This window comes from Perca flavescens, chromosome 13 (genome assembly GCF_004354835.1).
Source record: "Perca flavescens isolate YP-PL-M2 chromosome 13, PFLA_1.0, whole genome shotgun sequence".
In the NCBI taxonomy this organism is placed as follows: domain Eukaryota; kingdom Metazoa; phylum Chordata; class Actinopteri; order Perciformes; family Percidae; genus Perca; species Perca flavescens.
This window is the reverse complement of record NC_041343.1, coordinates 14,990,174-15,015,948: the sequence shown is the minus strand read 5'-3', so window position 1 is coordinate 15,015,948 and position 25,775 is coordinate 14,990,174. Positions and strand designations below refer to the sequence as shown.

At 38.9% G+C, this 25,775-nt stretch overlaps 2 protein-coding genes across 8 annotated transcripts; both read right to left on the bottom strand.

Annotated features, from left to right (window-relative positions):
- Positions 1 to 11,838, bottom strand: arhgap31 (Rho GTPase activating protein 31). Of its 2 annotated transcripts, none has more exons than XM_028594462.1 (12): positions 11,166 to 11,838; positions 8,143 to 8,245; positions 7,546 to 7,690; positions 6,023 to 6,105; positions 5,793 to 5,900; positions 5,421 to 5,560; positions 5,113 to 5,320; positions 4,872 to 4,990; positions 4,652 to 4,708; positions 3,927 to 4,571; positions 3,665 to 3,822; positions 1 to 3,450 (listed from the first exon to the last, which is right to left on the bottom strand). In XM_028594462.1, exons 1-12 carry the CDS (start codon positions 11,263 to 11,265, stop codon positions 1,474 to 1,476), a joined length of 3,843 nt encoding a protein of 1,280 aa, XP_028450263.1. In that variant the 5' UTR covers positions 11,266 to 11,838; the 3' UTR covers positions 1 to 1,473. The 2 variants fall into 2 exon arrangements, with proteins under 2 accessions (XP_028450263.1, XP_028450264.1); XM_028594463.1 differs by having other exon boundaries at positions 3,674 to 3,822.
- Positions 11,839 to 18,742: 6,904 nt separating this feature from the next.
- Positions 18,743 to 24,404, bottom strand: b4galt4 (UDP-Gal:betaGlcNAc beta 1,4- galactosyltransferase, polypeptide 4). Of its 6 annotated transcripts, none has more exons than XM_028594471.1 (8): positions 24,331 to 24,404; positions 23,050 to 23,209; positions 22,668 to 22,853; positions 21,835 to 22,067; positions 20,757 to 20,944; positions 20,447 to 20,569; positions 20,230 to 20,334; positions 18,743 to 20,109 (listed from the first exon to the last, which is right to left on the bottom strand). In XM_028594471.1, the coding sequence occupies exons 2-8, from the start codon at positions 23,072 to 23,074 to the stop codon at positions 19,980 to 19,982; spliced, it is 990 nt and encodes a 329-aa protein (XP_028450272.1). In that variant the 5' UTR covers positions 23,075 to 23,209; positions 24,331 to 24,404; the 3' UTR covers positions 18,743 to 19,979. The 6 variants fall into 6 exon arrangements, with proteins under 6 accessions (XP_028450272.1, XP_028450273.1, XP_028450267.1 ...); XM_028594472.1 differs by having other exon boundaries at positions 22,668 to 22,826; XM_028594466.1 differs by having other exon boundaries at positions 22,668 to 23,209.
- Between the last annotated feature and the right edge of the window lie 1,371 nt (positions 24,405 to 25,775).

The following is a 25,775-nucleotide window of genomic DNA, read 5'->3' as shown; positions in this document are numbered from 1 at the left end:
TCGTGTGATTGCAGAACCTTTTATTCTCATAACTTTTGGTTGTAACAAAACTCATCAAATGTCTTATGTACATTATTTAGGGTGTTGCCATCAGATAATTAAGACAAAACCCTCGTCTTAAAATTCTCACTTCAGTTGTTTTTCTGATGAATATAGATGCTTAAGTCAATAATTTTCAGTATCAACAAGTATACAAAAGTTACAAAACAAATTAAAAAACACACACTAATATCTCATTTCTTAAACATTGTTTTGAATACAACACTGTAATCATTCATCCAGTCCATCCAACATACAGTTTAAAAAACACTGTGACCTCCATAACATCTGCATCTTTAGAAAATACACCGCAGCCTCCTTTAACATCCAAACTATGTTATGTTCATGGGCGCTAAAGCTGAATACATCAGATCCCATGTTTGTTAAATGCCAAAAAAAAGAGACAGAAACCTGGAGGTACCATCATCTGAATTTGACTCAAACATGTGGAATACAGTCAGCGTGCACAAAGTCAAACCTCCAGTTTACTGTCAGCGGAGCAGCTCCAGGGTTTTACTTTTAATAACATCCCATACTCTTTTCTACAATGCTGGTTCTTATTATTGTCAAAAACATAATAATATACAAAGTAATTCAAATAAAGGTACACATGAATCAAAGTTCTTCTGTGGGTAAATACTATCAATTAAGTTTGCGATATATTTAAATCAGAAAAAGGAATTTCTTTTTAAATATTAAAAAACTTAAAAAACTCAACTTGACCATCAGCTTATCACGGAGCCGATAACCACATACAGTATATAAGTTTCAAGTTTCCTTCATATCATGTGTATGTTAATAAAGGAATAAATAAACACATCATCTACATGATCAAATTCATAGCTGTTAAAACCATTTCATTTAACAGTTACATTGTCGGTTCGTCAGTTAACCTAACACAACCGCCAGTTGTGTTTGTTTTACATGACTTCATTCTGATTCTTCTAACAACTGAGGGTGCCATAGCAGAATCCAGTATATCAAAATACTGTAGACACATACAACAAATATGAAGCCCCTGAATTGAGTCAAGCAAGTTTGGACAAAAACTTTGTCCAGTTATTCTGACAATGACAGTTTTTTTGTGTGTTCTTTTTTAGAAAGAAACATGTTAAGAATGTATCCTTATCCAATTTTTTTTGAGAAAATAATTGGCAGATTAATGTATAATAAAAATTAAAAAAAAAAAATCATTAGTTGTAAGCCCTAGATCTCAGTCAAGATTAAATGGCTTTCACATACTTCATGGCTTCCTCAACTCTTTCTCAAATACTTCAGAATATTTAAGCCTTCACCCTTCAAGAAATGCTTTAATCATAGCACACAACATGCTATGATTTACATTAGGCTATCATATCATGCTCCTTTCAGTTTCCTTGCATACTGTATATATTTACACACAGCCCGTCTCATTGTCAGTGACTGCACCTCCAGTCACTCAATCTGTCTGTGGCTCCTGCTGTCAAATATCATCGACCTCCTCTGCGGCTGGTAGAAGCAGCTGGTTGACGTTTCCAGCCTCTGTCCACTTTTTGGAATAGTCATTTTGTTTTGAAGAGCGATCCCCTCCGGCGTTCTGGAATTCTCCGTCACCTCTTTAGAAAAGACGTTCACTGCTGACGTGTCGTTCAGGCTCTTGATGGAAGAAAGGAGCCTGCTGTCGTCTCCTGGCGGAGGATAGTCCATGATGGGAAAAGGAGGGCTAAGCAGGATGAGACTTTGAGGTCTCTGCCTGTTCCTAAAGGACGGCCTTTGTCTGTTTGGTCTGGGGCAATCTACAAACACTTCCAGACTTGGCGGGTGTCTCCTTGTGATGACCGGTAGCTCTGGAGTAGATGTTGTCTTCCCAGACTCAGCAACATGTGGGTGTTTTTGGTGTTTAGGGGCAGGCTCTTTATTCTCCAGCTCCTCCTTTAGATCTGACAACATCGGAGGAGGTGCAACATTGCTTTTCTCTGCACACGTTTTAGGATGTTCCTTTTCTTGTTCCTTCGCTGTGTCAAAATCCTTCTCATGTCTCAAGGGAGGTATCTGACTGTACTGCACCTTCGGAGGGACGACTGGCACAGCTTTGGCCTGGCATGTTTTTATCATGAAGGCTGTTCTCACAGATGAAACGCTGACTGGGGCTGAATTTCGACGAAGAGGCGCCTGCCGATCACTCAGAAACAACTCCAACTCTGAGGGCAGTCTGGTGTTTACAGATTCAGAGGAGGTCAGTAATCCTCTCTGACAAGAGGAGAACTCTGATGAATTACGGTTCTGCTGATTAGAAATGTCTCTGATGCATCGATGCCCCAGGTCTAAATTAAGTGAATAAGGTCTGTGTTTAGAAAAGCAATTTTCCTCTCTTTTCTCTGCCTCATAAGACATTTGTCTGTAAAACCTCTGAGATGACACTGTATTCTTCTGTTTCGTTGTGCTGCATTTTGCTGTGTGAGGTTGTGTTGTGTTACTGCTGTTCACACTGACCCCTGACGGCAAATACATCCATTTCATTTCTGCTTTGCTGCTGGTAGTCTGGGGGATGTTTCCTGAGGAGTGTACAGTGCTCGTAATGAGAGACTGTTTGTTTTTATCAACTGAAAGAGATGAAATCTGAGTTTCCCCACAAGAGCCGAAAGGTGATAGCTGGTTAAACAACTCCTCCACGTCAGGTGAGTGGAGAGGACTGGTAACCCACTGCTTGTTGGAGCTAAAATCCTCCCAGGGTTCCACCAAGTCCAGCTCCTCTGAGTTTCCTACACATCCTTCATCGTTGTCGAGGTTTGGCAGCTCCAAGGTGTGACTCCTCTCCTCCAAACACACTGACAGTCTCTGAATAACCTCCAACTCCGGAATCACATTCTCCATCGCTCCATCACAGGAGACGTTTTTGTGTCCTTGAGGAACTTTGCGTTTCTCATCTTTTTTGTCGGTATCATCTGCTCCTGAGAAGCCTTCAACAGTTGGAGTATCCTCTATCGTCAAATGATTCATAACTTTATCTAAACAGGTTTCCTTTAAAGGAAGTTGACCCTGTTTGGTGTCGTCTTTGTTTACGGGTGTGCTTTTTAGATGCAGCTTCTTGTCTTTCTTATCCACCATGTCAGCAGCGCAGGTCTTTTCTGTGTTTTTGTGAAGAGAAGATGAGATGTCTGACTCTGAAGGCTGTTTCTTTGCAGAGTCCCATCCAGTGGTGATTACGTGATCAGTCAGAGAGGTATTTGAAGAATGCTCCCTAAATAACAACGACAGAGACGGAGAGCTGCGGCTTCGTTTTGACTTAACATCCAACCTCATGCCCTCGCAGGTGCTCTTCGTGCCAAAAACAGGTTTAAAAGTCTCATCCAGCAGGTCAATTTCAGGTTCAGTTATCTTCAGTTCTTGGTGGTCAGACCACAGTTCTTTCCCAGTAGAAGATCCCTTGTCCTGAGAAAGTATAAAAACAGGAAGGATTAAATGTAACTGAAATGATTCCACTATTCATTTATAAACCCAACAAACAGAATCACCCCTATGTGTAGTTTTAGTCTGTTTATCTTAAAAAAAACACAAACTTAATTTGATTATTAAATCAGAAAACTTAAGCCCTAATGAAAGATAACATCTGCAATTATGCTCAGGTGGAAGCACAACTACCTACATGATTTACCAGTTGCATAGTTATCTGCTGGTTGTGCACTTCTTTCCCAGGAGATGGCGCTGCAGCTTTGCCTTCTCTTGCATTTGCAGGGGAAGCTGGTTCCACTTCAGAAGTATTCATCCCTCCTTGACCTTCTTGCACCATTTCTTTGCTTGCATCTGAATACAAAAATGAGTTGTTTTTCATGACATTCTATTACACATATTTGACTTATGTAACATAACAAGCCATTTTAAAATGGGATAAAGTAAGATGTCCTTACCCTTTGGCGGGACTCTGGAAGTCGTCTCCTCTCTGTTTTTCTTCTCGGTTCCTTCCTGCTTCCTGGGTTCCAGTTGGGGGAAAGTGTTGCTCTTTCCACTGTTGCTGCTCTGCTCTGAGCTCTCTCTGCAGGGTTTTAGAGTAGCTGCTTTATCCTTGGCGTGCCCCCTGCATGGCGTGCTGTTGGAGCTGATAACGGCAGACACGCGCAGCGGTACAGACACAGCAAAAGGCTCAGATATGTTGACGACTCTGCGCTGATGCCTTGGCGAGGACTCCAGCGGGAAGAAGCTTCCCGGGAAGGAGGGCTTAGAGGAGCTGTTGTGGGAGGAGCCCGAGTACAGCATCCTCCTGTTTTTCGGAGAGGTGGGCTTGTAGCCGCTGAGGTCATCACCTTTGAACACCTTCAGTTGCTCTGGCAGTGATTTTTGAGGGGGTGCAGAGGCACCTGGTGACCCCTTTTGGTCCATGCTAGAGCTCCAGCCACCTGTTGCCCCGTCACCTCTCATCCCTTTAAACTCCCAGTTTTGGTCGTGTTCACTCAAATCATAGAGCGAGTCAGATCCCAGCGTTCTGGATTTTACATCTGGAGAGAAAACGCTGCCGGAACCACCAGCTGGACTGTTGTTTCCTGTTCTGTCATCATCTGTGTGGTCAAATAAGCGTTAGACTATCACAATAATTTAACTCTGTGTTTAAATTAAAGTATCTACGATTTAGCCCTACCTGTTGGTAAGGAGCACAAGGACTCCATGCTCCTGGATGGGCGAAGAGCTGCTTTTTCTGTCAAAAAAAACAATAATATTATCACACTTTGACAAAATATTTGAAGTGTCCGGAGGCTGCAAAAAATAAAAAATAAACACATCTTGAAATTTGAATTAAAAATGTGTATATTCCGTTAACGTTGTTAGCTCATTGTTAACTCTCCTGTTGGATAATTTACCTGTCCCTTGTGCTCTGATTAACACACTGCCATTCCGGCTCAGTTTTCCCTTCGAGTCCACAGACCGTCCCAGGTTGAAGATGGACTTCCATTTCTTTGATTTGCCAGATAACTTTCTCCTAACAGACAGACCGAGATGATTAGGCGCAGTGCTATCCCACAGCGTGTTCTGACAGTAATACACGCATAAATCGTACATGCATCAAACACTCTCAATGAACTGAATCAAAATCAGTCATACTTGCTGTCTGATATGTCTATGACGGTGTGGTAGAGCGTGGCAGTGCTGGTATCAGGCAGACTGTTTTCTCGCTGACGTTCTTTATGCACAGGATGGTTTGGACTTAAGGAACGAGCCTGGGCTTCTTCCAGGCTCATCAGTTTCATCGGCCCACACTGGCTACTGATCGGGAGTGTGGCATACTTCTCCACACACATCAAACTCGGTCCTGGAGAAGTATATTAAGTCAGTGTTTTTCTGTGGTGAATTAGCAAATCCTTTACAAATATCCCACAAAAGAGTCTTTTTGGATTTTTTGGATGGGTTACCTTCTTTGGGTTTGATTTGCACAGAATCACTGAAGATCTCCTCTGTGTGGTTTAGAATAAACTCAACCACTGACTGTTGTATCCGCACCTGCTGGAAAGCCATGTCTCCATTACTACATGACGCCTCAATGTCTTTAGATCTGTCAAAATAAGAGACGAAAATGAGAAATGCTTCTTTTTTTCTTATTTTTAATGTATGCACATTTTCCAAAAACAGTTACAGAAATCCATGACAGCATGAATACTTTGAAGTTGAAGGAGCAAAAAAGTAAACATTCTTTTTTTTTTAGACAGGTATCACTGCATTTCCTATCTTTGCAAGTTTCTTTTAAATGGATCAAGTGTTTCAGGCACCTGTGAAGCTAAACTCACCTTAATAGATTTGGAGCCCAAACCAGGGCCAGGTTACGTGTATGCATGTTTGTCTGGGAGCTTAAGGTGGCAAGGTGGGCCAAGTGCTTAGTAAGGTACTCCAGAGTCCTATGGAGAGTTGACGGACACTTCTTGTCACATTTATTACAACATTATGTAAAACCTGGCAACCAAGACTGTCAATTGTACAATTGTCTTTACTGCTGAGAGTGAAAAGGGCTGAAGTTCACCTGAAGTGAGGAGTTGGCAGTTCTTTGATGACCCCCCGAATGCGTATAAGTCTCTCATGATCCCCCTGGACCAGGACTGTTTCCTGCATGTAAAACAGACAGATATCCGTGTCAAAAACATTGTATGTTGTAACTGTAGGGTCAAGCTAGATCCCATACTGCATGGCCCTGCAGGCTTCCATCAAGTCTCCAAACCCAGTTATCCCTGCTCAACAAATGTAAACAGACATGTTGGAGTGCGTGCAGTCAAACTAATGTGATTGAGGCCCATACAGCTGAGCACGTTAGCTGCATTTGTCACGTGTGAGTTCGTCAACATATGTAGTTGTTAAAACGTGCTCTTGCTCAATCTTTTACCTTTATGTCTTATGGCCCGAAGCTTGAAGATTTACTTCAAAATGACATTTTACATTCTATCAGTTAACATTATGCCAGATTGATCAGGCGTTTTAATCAATAATATACACAACAACAAGCATTCAATCAGATCCTGCTCAATACTCATGCTGACAACTTGGCAAGAAAGGGAAACTGAGATTTCGTATGTTTTCATATTACACCATGTGAAGAATTTACTTTTCCTAAAACTCTGGAGTACTGGACTTTTCAGGCACAAGCAGCACAATTTGTATGAATGCCAAGGTATGCTAATGGCCCGTCAAGGTACACAGAAAGCTACACAGAAAGCATGAACCAGGTCTTCCAGTTTGGTATTCCTTCTCTCCTGCTCCGCTCTCTAAAGTCTCTTTCACAGCCAGAAAATTCTTCGCTCAGGTACTAAATGTGGAGATTGTGTCACCCCAATTTTGGCCACACAGATTGCCAGTTCAATTTTGAACTGATTTCAGGATCTCATTATACTTTGAATGTTTTTGCTCTTGCTTCATTACAAACCTTAAACTCCCCCCTGTGATCCAAAAGGGCCAGAAACAAAATGTTTTAATCTTCAAATCCTGCAGTTAATATAGTGCATCCAAACAAATTGTTATTTACCAGAAAGGCACTGGCAACAGGGCAGCCCACAAAAACACACACACATAAAAAATAAAACCGATCATAATTCAGTCTCTTACAATCAGTTTTGTCATACAGTATATAGAGGGACATCTTTTTATGATTATGGGCAGCAAAACTACTTTTAATAATGAAGATGATGAATGATAATAAATCATATGTTTGTTTAATCACGTACTACAGTATGTTCGTTTCTTACAGTGTAGTTGACATCTGCAAATGGTACAGTATTCTCCAGAGAAGAGATGACAATAGCTGATCAATAGTGAGCCAGAGAGATGAGGTCACACTCACGAAAAATGATAATAAATAACGTCCTTATAGTGCTGACACAAATATACAGAGGGACCATGTGGAATAAATGCTGCTCATTGATGTCTGGTGTTGGGGTTGCCGTTCTGTCTGTCACTAATTACGGTTTATAAAGCATGAATCTGCCGTCAAATCACTTCTAGGGAACACAGGATTTTTTTCCTCACTTAAGCAAAACTGTAAATGTGTGTACTTACAGTGAATTTGCTGTATAGCTCATATGTGAGCAGCGGATTGGGTAGCTCCCTGAAGAACAGCTTACATAAGGAACCCACACAGTGGATGTCCTGGAGGTACACTTCCTTTGTAAGGTCAGGGCACGCCTCGGAGCAGAATTCCTGCCTGCACACACACACAACACACACAACACACACAACACACACAACACACACACACACACACACACACACACACACACACACACACACACACACACACACACACACACAGTTAGCTGAATGCTTCGATTGTTACCACCCCTGCTAACTACTGTTACAGTATTTGGATTGTTAGATTGAAGTCGACTTAACATTGTTGTGGCAAAAAAACAATGCTAAACAAGCTCAATAGATTTGTGTAAATTAAAAATAACCATGACTATTTATTTGGCCTGCATGGGTAAAAAGAAGTAGCTGGACTATAGCTAATTTTATGGCCATGATTTGAGAGAACTTGAGATAATTTGATTTTACTAATTTAATAATTGGAGCACACAGGACTATGATGATGTCTAATATTTTCTATGATGTGAGGTTTTTGATGCCTCATAAGCATTACAGTACATGTTGCAGTACCTGAGACGCTGGATATTTGAGGTGACACCCGACAGTCTGTAGATCCCGTCCACAATCCCATGCTCCTCAATAAACTCTGCGCATTTCTTCAGAACCTGAGGAACTGAAGTTAAGAAGTTATATTAGTCATATACTTTTAGTCATACTGGACTTTATGGTCACATTAAACCTTACAAGCAGGAGAAGGAAACAACTGTATGCAGTGTTTTAGTGGTAACAATGCACATAAGGTAGACTTCATGGTATAGGGTTTGTTCCACCATGTCTGTTTTCTATTCCTTAGGGCCGCTGATTGTAGGTGGACTTTGACAGGAAGTTAAAAATGGTTTGTTTGTTTCAGAGGAAGGTTGACACACCCAGTCCTTGTAGCTGGTATTACTTACGACATTTCCTCTAATAGAAAACGGCTTTTGAAATCTTACCACTGACCAACACAGCTTTCTACTACAGTACATCACCTTGTGTGCAGGCTGCACTTTTAAAAAAACCCAATTTTGAACAGATTTAACTGTGGCTTAAAAGCTAAGTCCCATGCTCTGATTCAGTCTGACCACAACTTCCCTTTAGCTAATACTGAAACTAGCAATTGACTGCAAATCAGCATAAAGTTGATTCTGAACCTGAACAATTACGATCACCAGTCTTCTAACTAGTTCTGTGTAGAGTGTGCATGAAGCAACATACTGGTACTTAAAAATACTAAAATGTAAATGTAGATTCATCCTGGCTCAGTATTAATGTTAATTAAATGCAACTCTTTTCAGATATAAAGAATACCGTTCAATTGGATCCAAAAGATTGTCATAGCATCTCACAAGGACCAACAGATTGACTTTTAACCTCTAAGCAGAGCCTGATATTAAATAGTAATGGATAGTTAATTTATGTGTCAGTGCAGATTTAAAGAAGTTACTTGATATTTATATGTGGAAATCAATAGTTAATATGACATAACTGTCTTCACATAGATAAAGATTAATGTGTTATAATAAAGTTTCAGTTTCATATGCTGCCTTACATTTCTGAACCTTTTGGTTGTATGAATTAACATTATTTTATTCAATGATGTCCCAATAATTAGTCTATTACTTTTGTAGACGTTTACATTTTAACTACAATCTTGTTTCCATGTCTCTTGGTGTTAAGTACAAAATGTTTCATCTTGCAAAAAATTCATTTCTCAGTAATCACTGCAGACACCAAGAATCTGCTATGTACATTCTCATCTATTTGACTTAATTGTACTTTCAGTGACATGCCTGTGGTCAAATAAACTCTGGAGTCTTCGTTTAAACTCGTTGAGTCTCTACACTGAGGGAAGATCTCTGATTGATCTACGGTTTGAACTGATTTTTAGAGATACTTTATGACATAAAGTTAAATCGGTGAGGAAAATTGAATTCAGAATATGACTCAGTCCCAACACAGAGTCAACAGATGTACGTTTTTTGTTTCTGTAGTAATGTTAATGTTCCATTAAATGTTGAACATGTAGCTGCTGCTCAGTGGTTGGCACTAAAAAAAACCTTAACAGCCCTGCAGTGTTTCTTTTGGTCAGGTTTTATCAACATATTTTATGGTAACATTGTTGTAGGTTGACTTTAAAGGTTTGGGGCCAGATTAAGTAAAAAGCAAAAAGATTAAGTTTGTGTATTTCCTCTTCCAGATGACTCATGTTTGGGTATCAGCAGATTTGGAGTTGCTTTTCAGAAATGATTGTAGTTTTACAATGTCAACACGAAATACATGTTACAAACAACTTGACATAATCACGATTGCTTCTGTCTGTGTGAGACAGGAGCTGTGAGTTGCATGCCCTTTTTACGTGCAACGCAGAATTTGTATTGATCACTCTCTATTGCTCATTTTTATTTGAGATCTTTCAATGTTAATCTTACAAACGTTAAGGATCAAGAGTATTTTCTCTTTTTAAAAGACTTCTAACACAAATAACAAGAGATTGTGAATATAGCAGTGTGCAACTTTGCATTGTTGTCGTTTGTGCAGGTTGGGTAATAACATTGTGCTGGATTTGTGGGCATCAGGACATGTGGGCATCAGGTACACTTTAATACCCTGCTAATGGATTCATTTGGTGGCGGTCACGATATCTAAATTTAACATCTACTTTGTGTAGATCTCTGTTAGTTTGTCGGGAGATTCCGGTTGTTTCCAAAAGCAGTAACAAAGTAATGCACTAATAATATAAAAACACAATATGTCTGCTGGACATCCATGACGGAGGGGTCCGACCCAAACCTCCTCCCTCACTTCCTGCACTGAATGCCCCGCCTTCTATGGAGCGTCCACTCTATCAGGTCTTCTTTAAAGGTAACCTTAACACAGCTATTCATACGCCTGTGCACGTGGGATACATGTCTTTTTTGACATATCATGGTGCTCCGGAATAAAGAAATCCCAGATGATGGTTGTACCAAACGAACATACAGTACAATCAGAATGAAAAAATAGGGATACAATATTATAACCTTCTCAAACAAACGACCACATATTTGAATATTTGAGGATACATTTTCTTTCTTTTCTGTCTTTTTCTTGACTCATTATTTTCTCTCATCCATAGGCAGCAGCACCGCCCAGTCTTTTGTCAGAAACAAAACCATAGGAACTATAGTCACCATAGGAAAATTGACACAAAAAATGTTAGAGCCACACCCAAAGTCACAAATGACCATTTAATGCAGCCAATGTGTGAATGAATGGCCTTGCTCCAGTAAATGTAACACACATGTATACCTACCAGCCATGTAATCTTTGAACAAACATGTATTTTTGTTATATAAAGACACTTTTTTGTCTTTTCTGTCTGTCTTTTACCACAGGATATGTAAAAACAGTTATAATAGCTATAATAATCTAGGAAATAACTAATAAACCTCAATTTCCATTATAAATGGTATCTTTTACATATGACTCAAGTAATAAATGAAGGACATTGTGTGTAGTTTGATCCTAGCTGCTTGTGAAAAAATGTTTCCAAGAAAGCTACATAAAACATTTACCATCTTGTCCTGAATTCTGGAGATGTTCAATCAGGTCACAGCCGAACGCATTTTCACTTCCTTTCTTTTTGGACTTCTGCTTAGTCCCTTTATTCTTCATGTGGCTCCAGTTAGTAGTCCCGATGATTAACACAAACAGATCCTTGGTCGCACAGCGATCGATCCATATGACCCTGAGAGAGGTTGAGTTTGTAGGTCAAAAAAGCAGCCACATAGAAATCCCAGATATCAGCTCCCAAAACTCTGCATCCGCTCACATTCTGACTAACCACACTGTTGGAGGCTGAGAGCAGAAGTGACGTCACATTTTGAACTTTAAGTCCTTTTAGAGTGTCATAACTTGAAGTGATGATCAAAGAAAAGTCATGGTGTGAGTGTTGCTTGGCTGGGACGTGGCAGTCTGCGGTTTTATCTCTGAAGGATTTGCAGAAACAGCATTAGAATCGGTTGGTTTCCTGTTGTTTTTTCACCCCCAGCCAGTCTCTCTCTGCTCCTTTTTTTTTATCTCCTCCTCCTTTCCTTCATTCCACACACTCTCCCCTTTTCACTGGCTTCTCTGTAGCTGAGGAAGCATATCAAGAGAGGCAAATCCCCTCAGGAACATTAGTTTTTATTTATAATTTGATTTCCAGTTTGAGATTTTTCAAATCTTTTTATGTTTAGGGATGGACTCGTGGCAGTGGTGTGGCAGGGATTTTTGAAATGTTGAGACTGTGTAAAGGGGAGGGAAGCGAAGTGAGGGGAGGAGAACAGCTGACTTCTGTTTCTCTCCTGGTTTAGGAATTACTGACCTCCTCTATCCATTTTTTTTTCCATGTGCCCAAACTTGGAGCTAACGGGAAAGCTGCTCTCTGCCTTCCTGAATGCTCCCAATGTATACAATTTCCTGTGCAAAGAGCCCGGGCTCGAAAACAAAAACAGACGGGTTCTGAAGGAAGAGGGAAGTGGGAGGTGACTGAAGTGAGGGCCTGAAGGGCACAGATGGGAAATGGGGGGTTGGAGGGTGTTGGGGTGAGGAGATGGACGACACACATGGTTCTCGTTACTAACTGCTATGCGTTTCATGTTTTTCTTTTTTTTTCTGGACTGCAAAGACAATCAATGAATGCATTAAATGTATAGCATTGATGCTAGTCTCGTAAAGGAAATTATGTTTTCATCTAGTACTCTAAGTATCTTTGTTACTTCCTGTCTTGAGTAAATGTAATCCAATTATATCTCCGCACTCCCTTGAGAAAGATCATAACAAACTTCCTGGGTATTGATGATATAGTTCTCATATTTGTAACAGTTTCACATGGAAAATTACAGATCCTAAAACCTAGATTCCATAAATCAAGGACTGACATTTTACAGCTGTAAAATACTGAATTTTCCCTAGGTGATATTTTAAAACCTAATCACTAAGTAGTATAGCAGTATATCTGTTCTATGTTAACCCCTGTTGGACCACTGTCAAACCACCACTGACTGCAGCGATTTACTGCACTGGAGACTTTTTTTCAAAATTTGACACAAGAACTGAAGGCAGAAAAGTGCCTCTATGTTTGGCTGGGTTTGGGTGGATGGGTTGACATCCACACTAGTCTTACTAACCTCTTAACTACGCAACAACTATGGTTTCCAAGTCACATTTCAGCTTTAAGAGCCTATGAAAGCTTAGTATACAGTAATAATTTGGGGGCAGTGGGAACAAGCTGTAAAACAACAGCCACATGATCCCCTGTAAAGTTTATATGGCATACTTGTTTGCTAACTGGCCTATTTACACATCAAGCAGAGAGAGACGCATCGTGCGTACATTTCTTTTTATGTAGAAATCTCTGTTGTTGTTGTTGTTGTTGTTGTCACAGGGGTTGGATTTTACCACAGAGTGAAACCGTTTTCTGTACGTTTTCTTTGCACTGTTTTGAATGGTTTAAATTAAACCGGTTAATGTGAGAACTTTACTCTTGTCTCCGAATCGCAGTGGAAACTTACATTGAGCATGTGTATACAGAACTGTGAATAAATTGATTGCCGAATTTACACAGCGCACTTGACATTGGTTTATCTTTAGCCAAAAAAACGCATTCAAAACAAGTTGAAGGGCGGACACATGAATCTGTCATTATAGATATGACTACATTATTTTGACCATGTGTAAAAAGTATAAATATTGTGTCAGAATGTGTGCGTGTGTTTCTATGTGTTGCTAGCTGTGTGTGGTGTATTTGGCTTTCTGCATGACTCTAAATATGAGCCACTGTATGAGAGGTTCTTGTGGGTACTATGAAATAGAATCCTTCCAGCGCCCCTGATGTTCACCAGCTATCCGCTAACATTGTCCCATGTTTAATGCCAGGCAGTAGTGTACAGTGGGTTTATCAGAGATTTTTTTTTGCTAAAAACAGCTAACTGCTGCGGCCTAAAACGACACTAATGAGAGCGATGTGAGAGAACCAAAACGATAAACTTGCAGGCCAGAAAACCAAAACAAGCTAACAGACCGAAAACTACAGTAAGGTGATATTTCTATGTGGATTCTTCACTACTGACTCCTTTCACATACAAGTAGTCATTTAATCATTTGTTTGTATAAAAATGTTCATTAAAGCAGTTTTAAAGCTATAGTGCATAGATTCTGTCGCCCCCATGATGAATTCGAAGTAATGACAACAAAACTGTCCGCGCGTCCACATGATTCAAGCCTTCGGTGATTGAACTTTGGGAGAAAAGTGGAGTACTATGGAGTTATTTTCACCCAGAGGAAACGTAAATTCCACACAGAAAGGACGCTGGACCTTTGTGTTGTACAGAGGTACCACTGAGCTGTCCTGAAATACAGCAATGAAATAATTTGACATGGTCAGGCATTATTCATTTAAAAAAATAGTTTACTTTCCATCCAATAGTTAAATCTTTTAAGAACACATATGAAGTCATCCAAGTTTAAAGCACACATATATTGCTTTTCCACTTATGCCACTGGTGAATTCCTACACAGGAACAATATATTACACATTGTAGGACCTCAGGAAGAACAGCTTTTAGCTTATGCTGAAGCTAATGGGGATCCAAATAAAACAAACAAACACATTGTAGGCACCCTGGCAGTTTAACATATTAGGACTATTTTGTAGAGTAGATCATAGTGTTCTGACTTGCAGAGTTGATATTGTTGTGCTTGAATGTCACATGTGATCTAGATGACGGGGCCTGGCCTTAACAAGACAAAGCTTTCTTTCTGCACCATAGGAAGAGGAGATGACATCATTTTGTCCATACAAAGCCTCAGACATCCCGCTCTTTCTTTGCACTGGTAAAAAAAAAAAAAAAAAAGGTCTATGCTGAGAAGACCTTTCATTCTATCTATAATAAGGGGTAATTCTTTACTTTTTAGTACATGTTCTTCTTGTCCTCAAAGGGATGCAATGTTGTGGAATTTCTGCAGCATAATTTAGCTTCTGTTAAATACCAGAGAGTAGAAATTACAACATCATGTTTGGGATGCCATAGTCTATATTCACACTCAGTATCTCTCCTCTCGCCAATAATAAGTCCCTAACAATCACACGACAACTGGCAACATACATACTTTCATTACATTCATATTAAAAAGCTGGAGAATATTTATTCAGTCTTTTGTTGTTGTTGTTTTTTAGGTCAAACAGTTTAATGAGGAAAAAATGTGTTTCAATTTGCCATTTATGTATTTTATATTTCGAAAATTTGCTTTCTTTAGCGTACATATGGTTTATGGTCCATGCTTGTGCTGTGGGTGACATCTTCCCACATTTAAACCAATAGACTTAACTGGGTTGTTATTTTGTTATCGTGATGAATTCAGGCTACTGCTGTGCAAATTGCCTGGCAATAAAAGCAATCTTTCCATAGTCAACAAGGACAAGTTTTCTAATACTGGATAGTGTGCTCTCAAGGCCCTCCAATGGTCAGATATATGTACTGCAGGCTGTTGCCATCTTGGTGGCCATTATATGCAATACACTGTACCATCATACAGTAACATTAATTCCATATAATATTAATACAATGCTATTATTTATGGTACTCTACATAAGCACAAATAAGCTTTTTACAGGGTTTTGTTTTATCCTAAAACTATCCACAGAAAAACATATATACAGCGGGGAAAATAAATATTGAACGCGTCAACATTTTTCTCAGTAAATATATTTCCGATGGGGCTATTGGAATGAAATTTTCACCAGATGTCAGTAACAACCCAAGTAATCCACACACACATACAGAAATCAAAACATGTATGTCCATGACAAAAGTTATGTGTAATAAAGTGGAATGATAATGGGAATAAATATTGAAAACATGAAAAAAAAGGGGTGTAAAAAGGCATGGGAATCCAATGAACCAGCTGAAATCTGTCAGTATTTAGGAAGCAATCCGGACCCCTATTAGTGCAAATTAATATCAACTGGATTAGTCCTAATTGATGGCCTATAAAAAGGTTTCTCATTAACGAGGTGTCACTCATTTCATGATGGGTAAAGGAAAGAGCTGTCCCAAGACCTTCGAAAGCTTATTGTAGAAAAACATACGGATGGCATTGGTTACAGACGAATATCTAAACTTCTGAAAGTTCCAGTGAGCACTGTTGGGGCCATTATCTGGAAGTGGAAAGAACATAATTTCACCATTAACCGGCCACGACCAGGTGCTCCTCGCAAGATTTCTGACAGAGGAGTCCATAGAATACTTACCAAGGACCACTCTAAAAGATCTTCAGAAAGACCTGGAAGAAGCAGGTACAGTTGTTTCAAAGAAAACAATTAGTAATGCACTCAACTGCCATGGCCTCTATGCACCCACACCACGCAACACACTACTGCTCAAGAAAAGGCATGTAGAAGCTCGCTTAAAGTTTGCTGCACAACATCTGGACAAGCCAATGACATACTGGGAAAATATTATCAGGTCAGATGAGACCAAAATTGAACTCTTTGGCTGTCATAGCATACACCATGTTTGGAGGAGAAATGGCACTGCACATCACCCTAAAAACACCATACCAACAGTGAAGTTTGGAGGTGGGAGCATCATGGTGTGGGGCTGTTTTTCAGCATCTGGCACTGGCAGACTTCATATAATTGAAGGAAGGATGAATGGAGAAATGTACCGTGACATTCTTCATAAGAATCTGCTGCCATACACCAGGATGCTGAAGATGAAACGAGGGTGGACATTTCAGCAAGACAATGATCCCAAACACACAGCCAAGGAAACTCTCAATTGGTTTCAGAGAAAGAAAATCAAGCTGTTAGAATAGCCCAGTCAATCACCCAACTTGAATCCAATTGAAAACCTCTGGAAAGAAGAGGTTCATAAAAGATGTCCCCGGGAACCTTCAAGATTTGAAGACAGTTTGTGTGGAAGAATGGGCAAAAATCACAGCTGAGCAATGTGTGCGACTAGTTTCTTCATACAGGAGGCGTCTTGAAGCTGTCAAAGGCTTTTCTAGGTATTAAATAAATTCCAGCAAGTGTGTTCAATACTTTTTCCTTGTGTCATTTCACTTTATTACACACAACTTAATTTATGAACTTATTTATTTTGATATCTTTGTATGTGTGGATTACTTGGGATGTTACGGACATCTGGTGAAAATGTCATGCTGATAGCCCCATCAGAAATATCTTTACTGAGAAACATGTTGACGCGTTCAATACTGTATACTGCCATATTTAAGTGCATATCTTATCAGATAAACCAGAATTGTAGAGCCAAAACTGTAGATTCTTGCCCTTTAACACAATACCATGAGACTATTCATAATAAAAATACTATTTATTGTGTTTTAAAGAGAAAATAATCATATTAAAAGTGAAATGCATAATCTCCTTCTCTGACATGAGCTGGGTTATCCCATCAACACAAACAAAACATGACAAATCTTCCCAAAATCAACATACAAACATTCAAAACAAATCAACTAAATTACACCCTCTGTTTCACTTTACATTTTATGCAATGATTCATATTAAGTACAAATACAAATAAAAAATGTTTGATGCTACAATATTACCACAATTTTCTTTGTTGATCATTTTACAAAATCTTACAGGTGTAGTTGAACAATATTTTTACATGTAAAGGTTTTCAACCCAGAGTAGAAAAACAACCCCTAAAACATTCATTTGTTTGAGATGCGACCATGAATGTATCTCCCAAGAGCTTTAAAATGGCTACAGCATACTGCAGATTTAAAAGTGATCAGTTCATCAACAGTGTGACATTTAGAGCAACCTGTAGTTATTATGAAGCTCTAGTCTAACAGTTATGAATATGAAAATATAAAGAGGAGTGGCTCAAATAAACTGTAACCATATTTGTCATTGTAGTTATTAATATTGCTCAGTCTTGAAAGATCTAAGATTTGCTGGTCAAATAAATAAAGAAAAAAGTTGTAACATATCGGCAGCTACACTACCCTTAAAATATAAATTAAGTAAAACAATAGTTATTAATAATTAATAATTTTTAAACAAATTTGATATTAGCGTATCTGACGATTTCTAGGCAGGATGCAATAATCAAAAGCATAAGTATGCAGATTCATCTAGACTGACATTTCTTCACATATGATAACAGAAGAAGTTATATTGATCGGTGTCAAAAGACTACCATTATCCTAAATATGTTAAGGTAATAAATAAGAGTCCACCACCCATTACTTCCTGCTTACAAACCAAGTATGTAAGGCCTTATATATATAAAAAAGTATAGGAAATAATATATCATTATTATGGCTCACAAAACTACTTTAGACAAAACCCCTGTTCATCCAAAGATGGCCAAGGTTATTAAGTTCTGGAAATAAAGCCAGTTGGCACAAGGCAGCACAAGCCTTTTCTTTAGTTTAATACTAAAAATACTAATACTAATGTAGGTACAGTAGATTCAAGAGCAGATGTTTACCGTGCCTACCAAATCCTAAGAGCAGAAAAAGGAACTTCTAATAGTTGACCAATATCAATATGATAGATTTTCACAATAACATATTTCAATTGAATATCACTTGATATGATCAGCCCTACATATATTATTGCTTTCCCTTCAGTTTTTCTGCCTTCTGCACACAAGGTTCCTCTGTTATGTGGTGTATAGTCTATATCAACGGCGTTCCACTTCCAGGATTGCTCCGTTGCCATTTTATACTCCGGTCGATTTATGGGGACTATGGTTACACCTTTTCTCAGATCTCTGCAGGGTAAATCCAGACAGCTAGCTAGACTATCTGTCCAATCTGAGTTTTCTGTTGCACAACTAAAACAACTTTTAAACGTACACGTTACGCCAAAACAAGGTACTTCTAAGCCCATTTTGCAGCGGCACCGCAGCTTTTCTCCGGTGCCTAGCACCACACAAGACGATTGGGATTGGTTTAAAAAATTCCCAATAAACCAGAGCACATTTTCCTCCCATCCCCAAATGCTATGTGGAGTAGCCAGACTCTCCTCCAGCGCGCTTTGGAGGAGGGTCTGGCAAAGCGAGACTATGTGCTGTATGACTGATGCAAAACTATATTGTCCTTCTATACTCAAAGTAATTATGTTTGCTTCTTTTTTTTTTTTTAAATGCACTCACTTTATAATACAGAGCAGTAATATTACTGGCAAGTTTTAGATGAGAAGACCTCCGAAAATGAGCAATTTAAGATTACTAGGATTTAATTAATATTATTTATATTGTCCTCCATCAACAAACACCAGAAACCGCAGATGCTTTATATTGTCGGCTTTATGTTTGGTCGTCTCGTTAAAAAAACTGACTAACCAACGGCTGGATCCCGTAAATATAGATGCATTTGACCTAAAAATGTTTTAATTGATCTGTGTCTAAAAGAAACTAATTACATCTACTGTAAAACAATAAACCATGACAAGTCTAAAGGGGATTATACTTTTATTTCTTTTTTATAAATATAGGTACTGTAATGGGTAGGCATTAGTTTGCTATAAACTTATAAGCTAATAGTATTTCAAGGCCCTGTTGCTGTTAGTTTGTTTTGTCCTTCTGCCATCTACTAATCCAAAATCAATTACTGCATCTTTAATGCACATTACTCTGATGAACGGATCTACTTAAATCAGATCTTCTACTTCTACGTTTGTGATATGAACATGTCAGTGTCAATGAAACACGTCTAGTAAGCTATCAAACATTTCATTGCCTTGAATCAAACCTAAACATTAACTTAATCTTCAAGGCTCTGCACACCGAAGGGGTGTTCTCAGTTATCTCCTATCTGATTAGAATTCTGGGAAATATGTGAGGTCACTACATGCTATGTGCTACTAGAAATATTAAACGTCCTGCCCCGCTTGTGTGTAGGGGCTAAAGAAAAAGTAATTGCAACAGAATGAAGCACACAAAATACACATTGTCAATGTGTGCATGTTTTTTTATATAACATTGGCATGTTTTATGCTGTACCATATAATGTAGGCCAAATAATTAGGCATATGCATAAATTAATCGAAGTCTGGCAGCTGGATGTCAGCAACTTCTTTATTTGACCAAGGCCAATCATTACTTGAAAGAAAAAACTGTTTAATTTTTGTACAGGCTGGTCACAATATGAAGAAATTAAGGCAGAAAGTATGCAAAAATGTGCAAAGATGTAGTTGCCATCTTAACTTAAGTCTGATATATAAACTAATCAAAACAATGTGCATTTGTGTGCTTAATATGGTGTTTTACACACCACATAGTAGCTTTTGTGCACTCAATGGCCTAAACATACTATATAAAAATATTTTGTAGTCACAGCAAGGCTTACGGTTTGAAATCTCAACTCTATGGCTTACCAATGTCCACAGTTACATTCACATAAAGAGGAAGCCTCTCTACCGACATAGTCTTATATGAGCAGCTGTTCAGTCCATCCTTTCTCCATACCTGCGGTGTTCGTCCTAACAATCTCATCCTGGGAAACAAAAAAAAGAATTATTGAAGAGATTACATTTGCAGCACGACTCTGGATGCATACATTTAATTAACCAATAATGTGCTAAAACACATTATCCCTGTCTCTGCATTTACTGACCTGTCTTTGTTTATTTCATTGCCACTGTCCCGTTTGTGAAACACCATGGTGTAGCGAGCTACATCAGCGGGTGGCCGCACAATCTTCATTTTCTGCAGCTCAACTCTGCGCGACACAGCAGACCCATATGTATCAGTGAATCAATTAAGGAATATACTAAATCTGCTCCAGATGTGATCAAAAGAAACACTTAATACTGTTTTCACTTGCATCTCACCTGATGCGAAGGTCATCATCTTCTCCGCCCCAACCCCAGTAAGTGTTTGAGAATCCATTCACTTGAAGAAACTGCTCTTTGGTCATAGCTGTGACTCCGCCAAAGTAGCCTTTGTAACGCAGCCTGAGAGTGGAAGAATATTGAGAAAGATTACAGTTCTTTCTTTATAACAGAGCTTTCATGATAATGTCAGGCCTGAGGAGACTGCTATCCATTAATATTGTGTTGTTTATTCACAAGGGTAATATACTGTAAAGTGTAACTGCTGACTCATGACTTACAGTAAGTTTACTCTAAGTCATATACTTACTTGTATCCTGTGGCGTTCCGGCCAACCACCAAGTGTTTGGGCTGCTTGTCACAGACATATAAGTTGTGATCGTTTTCAGGAACCAGGTCCACATCATGGAAGATGAAGCACTCCCAACTGTAGTCCTTCAGTGCTTCCAAATACCCGACATTGAGTAACTTGGCACGGTTAAACGTCGCATCACCAGCCTTTAAAAAACAAAAAACACAATAAAAAAATTACAATTTGCTGTTGTCTGTACAGTTCAAAGTTCAGTGAAGAAGTCAGTGTTCGTATGTGGTATCGGATGTCTCATAATGCTTTATCCATTGAAAAAAATACATCTATTGAAATAAATGTAATATGTAGGAGGGTCAGAGCACAGGGTCACCTACCAAACAGCTGCAGCTCAGAAAATTATTCAATGCTGCTTGTGTGAGCCAGTTAATTAATAACTTTCATTGTAGCAGTGGCGTAATAACATTCAAACTATTATAGGCAAATAGACTGCTTAGCAGGTACATTTAAAAGGAGTTTAACGTGATTTATTCCTGTTGATTTTTTACAAGTAACCACCATGAAAACCAGACACTACCTCAGTATGGAACCAGATGATCACATAGGAACGGCAACATTATAAAGCATTTCATACCAAAAACTAATAAACTATTCTGGATAAATATTTTGCTTTACACACACAAGTCCAAACACTGCATTCAAATTATAAGATAATTTAACCAGAGCTTCTGACACACTTTTGATTTGCATGAATCTATTTTAACACATTGGTATAACCTTCCGCCTTGGAGTTACTGATAATGATTCTTTCTTTTTCAGAGTACTGAGAACATTATTTGGTTGCAGATGATTTGCCTTTGGTATGTAAAAATGTTTTGCCTGACTAGTTTCTTCTTGTTTTTCAGCAGCAGTGTAGTTTGTGCATCACTGAACATGAGTGGTTGCTCTCACAAACTCTTTAAAGAAGACTGCTGACTGAAACGGATTTCAGTTATTTAGAGTGAAACATTGAGCAACTAGTCAGTTGTTTGGTTTTCCTTGCCATTTGTAAGGGTAACTGCATAATGTGGAGCATGTATACCTGTTGGATGACATAAATGGCGTAGTGTAGCTGCTGCCTCTGCAGAAAGGGGTGCAGGTGGTGCAACAGGTACAGCAGGTGCCTCTCTCTGCTGCGATGAGGGATGAGGATTGCTACACTCTGCCTCGCTGTGCAGTCTGAGGGCTCATACTCGCCTTCAGTCACTCCTTTGTTGTCACTCACCACATCCTTCAGTTTCAGAGAGGATTCAAAGGACAGCTTCAGAGCTCCCTCTGTGGAAGTTCACAAATTCAAACAGAAATCTGAGTGTGATTCATAACACAATAAATGTCACATTTTCAAACTATTTATTTTGCTCCCTTTTTGAAACCTATACAGGACAGACAACATGTAAACACAATTCACAAGTGTTTTAAGATTATAATGCTGATAAACACTGGGGGGCTGATAAATACTGGGGCTTTGAAAAACATGTACTTACAAATCAAAATCATCTATAATTACGCACAGCACAATCGACCATTACTTCAGTTTTGAGAAACTAACAACTCTGCTGTAGTCACTACTGTTCAAGGTGACATCGCAGATTAATGATTGGCACTAACCCTTGTCTGGTTCGCTACATACAGTGGCAGTTCAGTTATCTACTCTGCCTTTCTTTCATGTACGTGGTCACGGAGTCAGTGTGAAAGTGGAGAACTTACAGCAAGGAAAAAAAAAAAATACCAAACAAATCACTGCGATTTAGCAAGAGCTCGGACACCATAAGCAGATAGATTTTACATTACTCCTGAGAAACCCGGCTAAATCAAAAACATTATATACACATTAAGTTGGTCACCTCTTTAAACTGCACTTTGATGTATACTTACGTAGCAATGGTGACTCCTGAGGGCATTCTACTTTCGGGGGTGGAGTATTCAAGAGATCGGGTGCCTCTGTCCAAGTGTTGAGTTTATCCCTCAGACTGTCTCCTTTGACAAGAGTTTTTGGTGTGGCGGAGAAAACCCGGCCACGTTTCACTGTTTCGCCTGAAAAAGTTGCAATCCATGCGAGCACTGAGAGCAAAAGAAGGAGCAGTACAAAATATTTCCCCCTCCGCAAAATCTTGCACAGAGGCGATAAGAAGCCCATGGCTGTGTAACTGCGCTGATATGAAACAGTTGTTGCAACTGTAGGTGCTATCAGTTAGTAAGATATTTCCACCCTGCAGGACATTTCAGCTAAATTACTGACAGCCACAGTTCCACTAACCGGTCATCCCATGGCGATGAAACATGCTGCAGAACTATACAGTGAATCAAGTATATGAACACTGTAAAGTAAGGTTAAAGTTATTGGTGAAAATCCATCGCTGAACCCTCAAAATCCAGTTTCAGGAGGTGAGGCCAAAACTTCCTCTGTTCTCCGACAACTGTAGATTGATTTTGAGAGAAAATATGTTACTGCCAAGAACGGTTGTCATTTTTTGCATCATAATCACTTATCTTCTCATGCCAAACTACACCCTGACAGGGCAGGTTCTAGTTTTTAAGGGATATCTACATTACTTTCCACACAACAAAAAACACCTGATGAGATGTTAGTTCCTCGTTTTCTTGATTCCGTTACACCACTGAAAGAGATTCCTGATTGGTGGTTTCACACCCAGTAACTGAAACCACCAATCAGGAAGCTCTTTCATATTATACACCTGACTTTTTCTGTTCCTCAGACAAAGTTTAGTATCACCATAGATATAAAACAACATTGCAAACCCTCGCCTTTCTACTGACTTTTACTATTAATCTATCAACTATCCATAGCTTATTTTAAATATTGATTAATATTTCGATTACTTGTTTTGTCCGATCAGCAGTTCAAACCAAGATATCCAGTTTACAATAATGAAACAAGTACGTTATTGGCCATGCATTTCCACACTGTAACAAATACAGGAAATATAATGCATCATGATACAAGATATCAATATAAAATAGCAAGGCAACGCTCCCCAGGTTATAAAACAGAGAAATGTAACCACCATGAGCACATAACGCATTAAACTAACGTTAGTATAGTATTCATTGTCAAGTATTGGCTGTTGGAAAACGTATTAAAGAGTACAACCTTGGCAATTTTAGCTTTTTTTTACACTACGATTGACAGTGACAAACTATCAGCTCTGAGCAACACCATGATATCTAGCTAACATTAACGTTAGCGTTACTCACGTAAAGATGCATGACTCGGTTTACATCGCTGACAGCTCCGCCTGATTACTGGTCATGTTTTATAACAGTAAAAGATCACATTTGTTTCAAGAACTGGCTGCAGCTGTGCCCTGATGAGCAGAGTTAGCGTAGCTAGCTGTTAGCTACCTGACGAATGCGGATAGAGTTACGGCAAATTGCTGTACAAGTTACATTTTAGCATTAGGTTGACAGTCGCACAGTGTCGAGCCCAAACTAAATATGGCCTTATATCAGTGAAACGCAAGCGAGTAGCTACTTTCCTTTCCTGATTTTAGAGATACGAGTGGTTTGGCCATCTTACCTAGCTAGTAGACACACCATCCCAGGAGCAAACGACAACACTGTATCAAATAAACATAAAATACACAATACAATACTTCTGCTGGATATATTTCACAATAAAAGCTTTCGCACTGAACTTCGGGAAATTCCTTGCAGCGAAAACGGTTTTCAGTAAAAGTAATTTCTTTCCATCAAGTCGCAAGTGTATCTTTGTTTTGCAGTTTTGCAAGTGATTCATTAAGCTCATTAAGCTGACAACTATGATATATGGGTATAACATCCTCAAAATAATCTTCAAAAGATTTTCAAAAATGTGTGCCGTAATCAGCAGATAGCTAGGCTACCTCAAAATGTCTGTGCATACTATTTAATTCTACTGAAACTGTGAGATTCACAAACAGCAGCAGCCCCTTGATTTTGAAGGCAGCATCAACAAACAGGATGTCATTGCTTTTTATGCGTGGCTTGATGAAGCTCAAAGCATGGTACATGTTTTGTATGGATACTTCTGTTGTGTTGTTTAAAAAAAATAAAATAATAATAATAATAAAGGCACCACAGGCTTAACATTGATTTACATATTTTGCAACTATTTTGCCCCAACTTTATATATTATAATTACAAAATAAAGTTGATATACACTACTGGTCAAAAGTTTTAGGACACTCCAATTTTTCCAGGTTTTTATTGAAATTCATGCAGTTCAATGTCTTATTGTACTCTGAAATGAAAGAATAGAACAAATGAACAATTTAAGTTAAAAAATAAATCACAGAATCAATTTATAAACCAAAATGTATTCTAAATTTTTGACTCATCAAAGTAGCCCCCTTTGGCAGATATAACAGCTGGCATTCTTTCTACAATGGAAATCAAATATTCTTCAGAAAGTTCTTCCCAACGCTGTTGCAGAAGTTCCCATGAATGTGTGGCACTTGTAGGTTTCTTTGTTTTCACTTTTCTGTCCAGTTCATCCCAAACCAGCTCAATGGGGTTTAAGTCTGGTGACTGTGCTGGCCACTCCATGTTTAAGCTTACCATCTTGTTCTTTTTTCCTAAGGTAGTTGTGGCATAGCTTGGACTTATGTTTTGGGTCATTATCTTGCTGTAGGATGAACCCTTGACCAACTAGGTGCATACCAGAGGGTACTGCAAAATGCTGTGGTAGCCGTTTTGGTTCAGGGTGCCTTTCACTCTGTACAAATCCCTGGACCCTGGATCCAGCAAAACAGCCCCAGACCATCACGCTTCCTCCTCCATGTTTGACAGTTGATGTCACACACTGAACCATCCTTTCGCCTACTCGACGGCGTACAAAAATCCTGCGTGATGAACCGAAGATTAAAAATTTTGATTCATCAGTCCATAACCCCTTCTTCCAGTCTTCAGTAGTCTATTGACGATGTTTCTTGGCCCAGGCAAGCCTCTTTTTCTTATTCTGACATCTTAGCATTAGCTTTCGTG

What these genes read in the sequence shown, in the direction of transcription:
- arhgap31 (XM_028594462.1), bottom strand. Translation starts at nt 11,265, where the DNA reads ATGAAGAATAAAGGGACTAAGCAGAAGTCCAAAAAGAAAGGAAGTGAA. An exon ending in CCAGAATTCAGGACAAGATG is followed by an intron (nt 8,246 to 11,165) that starts GTAAATGTTTTA and finishes TCTTAACTTCAG; the next exon opens with TTCCTCAGGTTCTGAAGAAA. An exon ending in CTGCCAACTCCTCACTTCAG is followed by an intron (nt 5,901 to 6,022) that starts GTGAACTTCAGC and finishes AACTCTCCATAG; the next exon opens with GACTCTGGAGTACCTTACTA.
- b4galt4 (XM_028594466.1), bottom strand. Translation starts at nt 22,929, where the DNA reads ATGGGCTTCTTATCGCCTCTGTGCAAGATTTTGCGGAGGGGGAAATAT. An exon ending in GATGATGACCTTCGCATCAG is followed by an intron (nt 20,335 to 20,446) that starts GTGAGATGCAAG and finishes TGTGTCGCGCAG; the next exon opens with AGTTGAGCTGCAGAAAATGA. An exon ending in AATGAAATAAACAAAGACAG is followed by an intron (nt 20,110 to 20,229) that starts GTCAGTAAATGC and finishes TTTGTTTCCCAG; the next exon opens with GATGAGATTGTTAGGACGAA.